Below are 6,733 nucleotides of genomic sequence, written 5' to 3'. Positions count from 1 at the left end.
GGTGCACGTGGTTGAGCTAATAGCATTTTCCATTTAGATAATTAATTAAAAGTAAAATTATCAAGGTTAGCTTTACACACTGCTGAATAACAAATGCAAAAATCTATTCAAATGAGTTACATCTAGGAACAAATATTAAATCGCCCTGGATGTTTTAATAACAAAAGTATAAAATATTCTCTGTTGGCAAACAATGCGAGTCAGAATAACATTAAAGCAACCTGCCTTTTCTAACTGAAAAGACCCCCTGCACTATACATAGTTCCTGTATACAACACTTTTGTTTTAAACTAAAGCTTTATTAAATGAATTGCAATAGCAATGGCCTCCTTTGAATATATATACACATTATATAGGTGCATATATATGTATATATGAGATACTAATTTATTTAACACAATAGAGGCTGCTGCCATATGATAAAGTTTACTGTACATAAGAAAAAACTTTTCATACTGTACAATCACATAAAGGTCATATGCACTGTTGCAGTGCAAGAGTAGTTTTAACTGTAGTCTTGACTGGCATATTAATGGCTTTTTTGTAATCCTACAAAATTGCATTCTCATATTATGTGGCCTGAATGGTCTTTAAATTATTCTATAAACACTGCAGGGGTTGCCTTTGGCCCACAGTTAAAGGACACTCAACAGCAGTGGAGCATTGTATGGATGCAGCAGAAGAACGTAAAAAGACTGAAGTTATTGCAATTATATTTTTCAAAATAGAGAAATGTGACAGAAGAGGCCTTTATGTAAAATTAATCCTGCATATACTGTTAGTATACTCAGTGCACGTTTCCTATACTTGAAGTACAGTATATGAAAAGCGGGCTAATAGGATCCTAGTATACTACCTTCTGGGGGAATAAATTGAGTAATGAAAAAAAGTGGAGAGAAATGTCCAGGAAGAGAGGGAAGAAAGGAGAGAAAGAAACAGAGGAGAGAGAGAGGAGGGAGAAGGTAGAGAGATAGAACTAGAGTTGTTACTAATAATCCTGATTAAAAAAAAAAATGTTACATCCATGTTAGTCCCACAATATTACAGTCGCTCCTTGCAAAGGGAGTCCTACGAAAGAAACAGTGCAGAGATTTTGTTGGATGCTCATATGGAGGTGCCTCGGTCTGGATCATTACCCAGATTGAGCCCCAGGGTAGGAGTTGGTTGATAAGGAATAGATGACATTGTTTTTATAGGACTCCTGAAAAAGCCCCCATTAGGCGCCCTGTGCCTAAAAGGGCCAGTTCGGTGCTCAGGCACGTTGCCAAAAGCGAAACCAGAGGCAGCTTTAGCTGACAGTGTACGGCTAAGAGTCTGGATCTGCTCTGGGATAAAGGTTGTTGTGGTGATATGAGTGTTCCTGAAATCACTGATTTGCTCCAGTGCTTGTCGTGTTGGCAAAGTGTCAATGTCCAGAGGGGTCAAGTCAATTGACGAGGTGGAAAACTGTTTATGGGGGCTGTCGTCATCTGTGCACAAGCTATTTACACGTCTATGGAGGTGCTCCAGGTCAATTTCCTTGTCATCCTGGAGATGAAGAAAAAGAAGATAAGGTTCTCATCAGTACTAGCTTCGTGGTTAAAAAAAAAAAAAAAAGTAGTTCAGCAAACATGATGATAGGTAATGAACTGAACTTTGGGGTTTATTCATTTAACAAATATTTATTGAGCACCTAATATGAGCCAGGCACTGTGCTAGGCTCTGGGGGTGCCGATGGGATTCTGAGATAAGCTTATCTATACTTCTCTTGCAATAAGAGTTCTAAAAGGAGCACATGCCACATGCAACTACAAAATACGGGAGCAGTAGATGGGTGATCGTCTTCTACAAGAGCAGAGACAGACCCAGGCGAAATTATACACATAGTAAGTGTGGTTTCGGCCACGCATCCCCTCCCCACCTCTTCTTTATGCGTGCTTCCTCCTTTTTCAGGGTGTCTCACTCCAAGCTGTGTTTTCGTTCCCTTCACTACTTGCTCCTAACCTTAACTTTCCATTCTTGGAGATTAAGTGATACAATATGTTGATATGCTAGTTCACACTAAAGTGTTAGTGACTGTGAAAGTGTTATTTCTCTTTAGGCCAGAAATATGTGAGATTGTTTACAGACAGCAACATTCAACACAAGAGAATCAGTTTCTGATTGAGGGACTTCATACACTCAAGCTATCTGGTCCCTGAATGAGGCAATATTGTGAGGTCAGCACGGAGACCTTTAGAGACCCCTTCAAGCCATGACGTGTGAGCGACAGCTTCAGTTTAGGGCCACGTTAATGCTAAATGGCCTCTAAATCAAAGACGCTTTGAGCTGCACTCATAGAGTCTTAGTAAGAAGGTGCTTAATGAAGAAAAAGAGTGTAAAACCTTAGATTTCCGGAGTTGAAACTAATTCGTAAATCCCTTAGGATTTTCACTAGAAGTGAGCATTAAAGCCCAATATTTGAAAAATAAAAGTGGCAGGAAAGAAAATTGTCCTTTTCATCAGTCTTATTTATCACCAAGTTCAATAAATTAAATTTATGAGGATTTAAAAATATCTATTAATCATAAGAGGAGAAAATATTTGTTCATACGATCTGGATTAGCTGCTGTGAATTAGAATGGAGGATGTATTTTTTTCATTGTGCAATTATGGTGCTCCTCAGTGAAAAATATTTTGATGTGCATCACTTTTTTTCCTTCTCCTTTCTCATTTCAAAATCCAATAAAAATATCCATTAATGCAATATTATCACTGAGACGTTAGAGGGTTGAAAGATAAAACTTTATGGTTCCCACAGCAACTATAATATAGTCATCCATCAACAGATATAATAATGCAAAAATTTAATATCATATATCGTAATTCAAAATGTAAGGAGCTTGGGGAGTCCTTAATTTCCAGATTTTTGAGAATATGAAGCCTCGGCTATAATGTTGCATTAATGTGGTCTTTTGCATTGAATCAATGTCAGTAGAGATACCAGAAGTTTATTCCGTAAAAAAAAATACTACAATAAAACCTGATTAATTTTTAGTTTATACTCCACTAATTTAGACTGTATGATCACTCAGAGGTAGGAAGCTAAGGTTTATCTTCGCTAAGCCAAGCTTTTCCTTATAAATGGTGCTGATCAATTTTGCATATAAGGTGGTAGGAAAGAATCCTCAGACAACTTTAGAAAACAATCTGTTTGAAAGAATACATTAGCATGCAATAATTCGTATGCAAATGAGAAGTCATTTTTATTTGTGCTGTAAAGCAGATCCTCTCAGGATTTGCTTAGGCATCAGTTAGCCAAGGTCTAGTTACAGAAAGTTTAAAACTGTTCTTTGAAACTATCTAGAAAGTCAAATCATTCAGCAAATTCAGGTTGTTTTCGTTTCAATCTGTGAAGCTTTAGTGAATATGATTTCATTATATAAAAAATTTTTCACCTTTTTGGTCCAATGGCAATAAGATAAATAAATCAAGTAGTTTATTTTTAACTTCAGATAGTCTCTGATAAGCACGCATTTTTTTTCTGGATGAAAATAAGGCACAGGGCACTTTAAAAGATATATGTAACTCTGAAATTATTCTTTCAAAGCCCTGGAAAAAATTTTAACATGGCCCTGGAGTTAAGCTGACTCATAAGAAAAGGAGGACTATGGAATTCTAGATGATTCCACCGTGTGGATCTGTTAAGCCTAGAGCCATTAGAGAGCTATAGAAACATATGATCACTTCTATAGGTCTACATACAGACAGAGGGAAGCAGTCCCTGGGGGTGAAGAGAAAACTCTGATTATTTTACTGTAACACTGCACTTCTTAGGCCGAATCTCAGAGACACAAGTAATTTACCTACAAGGTAAACAACTATTTGAACTAACATGATAAGCATCTTTGTGAACTGGTCAAGGGAATCACAGCCCTTAAAAAAATCATGGACTTAAGGTCTATCCTGAGATTTGGGAGAATTTCAAGGCCCATTATGGCTCATGAAATTGTCAGTCTTTCAAACTCGATCGTCTCCTCTTCATGGATCTGGGATGTCTTAAAATGAAAATTGGTATCGGTCTTACCAATTTTTACATTTCACAAATTTGTTTTCACTCTTCATGGAAAGAAGAAACAAAGACCACCCCTGACCCATTATCCCCTTCCCTGTGATTATCCTTCCTGCAAGCATAGCCTACATGTGGGCTCAACATGGCGCTGAAGCTTTCAGTCAAGTACCTCTTTTGATGGGACCCTGGAGCCTTTCCTCTTGTTCCACCACGTCTCCAGCATGGCTATAAAGCAGGAGAGGACGATCCCCGCAGCCAGGATACAAAAAACCCCTGCAAAGCTCTTTATGTCCAGGGCACCTCCTTTCTGCTTTGTGTCCACTGAGGAGTACAGGTCACACTGGCCATTCTTGGGCCACCATTTGTGCTTCAGGATGTCCATGTCGCCATTCTGCTGAAGCTCCAGGATCCTTGGGGTAAAGCACACAATCACGTGTTATTACAGACATACTTATTGCCTCAGTCCACAACATATCCATTAATAACCCTGTCTCTAAAGGATGCTGGATGTCAAGGGGAAATGAATATATAGATTAGCCTGCAGGTGGAATGAGAGGACACACAAAACATTATTGCAGTGATTCTTTAGACGGACTTGTGCCACGATGCCGTCCTCCCTCCTTTCTTACATCCCTCCCTCCCTGCTTCCCTTTTTTCTTCCCCCACCTCTTCTATTTTTTTTTTTTTTTGTTTGTTTGTTTCATTCTATAATCCTAAATATCACCCTCAACCCCGGTTTCTTGCAATGTGTTTTTACAATTACATTTCAGAGGCACTGTTTTTATGTGGTTTCAAGCTGCTGCAGTTCTGTGTTCCTTCCCTACATGCAGAACGACGCTCTGGATCTTAATGCTTTTATGAAGAACGTTTTGCTGCTTAGAGCGAGATGCTGACATAATGTCGCCCAGCATATGCTACCCACAAAGAAATTCAATTAAAAAGACTTCTATTATTTAACACAGTGTGGAAGAAAGCCTTGGGACAAGTTTGAAGTTGATAAAATACATCATTTTGGGTTTTGCACGCAACTGATCTAGTTTCCTTTTAATGCCAAAGGGGAAATAATCTTACCTTGGAGAACAAGAAGAAAAGTTGACCAGAGGCTTTCAGAAGTGGTCACATTCAAATAAGAAATACACTTCTTTTATTCACTCCCAGAGTCTGGGGGTAACTGCAAAGACTGCAGCTTTTAAAACGTATGATTTTCATAGAGGTTTTATTCTCAATTCCAAACAAGCACTCTTTGGGCTCTACCTAAGACCTGCCTGGCTCTGGCCCTCCTCCAGCTGAGCCCCTTCTCACAGAGTGAGAATGGTCAGGGCCAAGGTCATGAGCCTGTCCAGAGTGTGCACCACCCCCACGGTTCCCTAGGATTTCCTGCCCAGACAGCTCAGAGTGCCTGCCCATCCAGGACTCATAGAAGCCTATTCCTGTGTGTGATTCCCGAGAGCAGGTCTCACAGCCGTGGGTGCACACAGGTCTCCAGGGTGGGGTTTGGGGGGTGTGGACAACTTGACATGCAAGCTCAGGTGCACACACCTCTGTGTGCGAGACCCTCACTGTGTGGACAGAGCCGGAGGTGGAAGGCTGACGCCCAGTGCCACCGGGTCAGCGCAGAACTCCTAGCTGGTCACAGTTAAGAGACTCAGACCTGGCTCCCTCGGGGTCATGAAGGTATACTTGTCAAGATAAGAGGATAGAACATATTTTACCTAACAATGTTTAGCTTGATTTATAAGTTTTACACAGTTACACTTAGGATATGTGGACCCATATTTGCACTCTTGCCCCGGCTCTTGGATTATTTAGGGAGAGACTGCTTAAAACTTTACAGAGGAGAACTAAGCCTATCTGGAAGGAGTAAATAACTCACTTTCAGTGATGTATTTACCTTTTTTACCTGTTTCATGTCATCCACGTGTCTATGAGTTCAATGATAATCAACATTCAACCACAGTTAAACAAGAGTAATACTAGCTCTAGGGGCTGTGATGGGGAGTTAGTCTTTATTTTTAACTTTTATTTGATATTGGAGCATAGTTGATTTACAATGTTGTGTTAGTTTCAGGTGCACAGCAAAGTGATTCAGTTATACATATGCATGGATCTATTCTTTTTCAAATTTTTTCCCTATTTTGGTTATTACAGAGCACTGAGCAGAGTTCCCTGCGCTATACAGTAGGTCCTTGTTCGTTAACTGTTTTAAATATAGCAGGGTGTACAGGTCAACCCCAAACTCCCAATCTATCCCCCCCGCCCCTTTCCCCCGGTAACCATAAGTTCGTTCTCTAAGTCTGTGAGTTGTTTCTGTTTTGTAAATAAGTTCCTTTGTATCATTTTGTTTTTTTTTTTTTTTAGATTCCGCATATGAGAGAGATCATGATATTTGTCTTTCTCTTTCTGACACGTCCCTGTCATCTACCTTTGGGTATTCCCGCAGCCTCACTCCTAGCGCCCCCTGCTGGCATTCCAGGACCAACAGTGCACTGGAGCCTCCATCACAACTTGGACGTCTTTCTCATGAAACTGATTGGTCTAAAGTTCTGTTGCTTCAGTGTGTTGTTCAAAAAGGGCAGTAAATTTGATTAACTGACTTTACTAAAATGATTATGAATTATTAACAGACTACATTTCACCCTTATTCCAGCCCTATCCAGATAAAGTCATTTGCATTTCCAGAAGTGTGCTCCAAGGGACACTAGT

The 6,733-nt window shown here is 39.7% G+C and overlaps 1 protein-coding gene across 2 annotated transcripts in view; it reads right to left on the bottom strand.

Annotated features, from left to right (window-relative positions):
- Positions 1-1,104: 1,104 nt before the first annotated feature.
- GRID2 (glutamate ionotropic receptor delta type subunit 2) overlaps positions 1,105-6,733 on the bottom strand; it is a 1,411,147-nt gene continuing 1,405,518 nt past the window's right edge. For both annotated transcript variants that reach the window (XM_068542054.1, XM_068542055.1), the window contains 2 exons: positions 4,200-4,440; positions 1,105-1,527 (listed from right to left, as the gene is read on the bottom strand). In XM_068542054.1, the coding sequence (XP_068398155.1) occupies positions 1,105-1,527; positions 4,200-4,440 (664 nt within the window). The remainder of the gene's footprint in view (positions 1,528-4,199; positions 4,441-6,733) is intronic.

The sequence above is a fragment of the Eschrichtius robustus genome, chromosome 4 (assembly GCF_028021215.1).
Source record: "Eschrichtius robustus isolate mEscRob2 chromosome 4, mEscRob2.pri, whole genome shotgun sequence".
Taxonomy (NCBI): domain Eukaryota; kingdom Metazoa; phylum Chordata; class Mammalia; order Artiodactyla; family Eschrichtiidae; genus Eschrichtius; species Eschrichtius robustus.
Note: the sequence above shows the minus strand (reverse complement) of the source record. Positions and strands in the feature narration are given on the sequence as shown.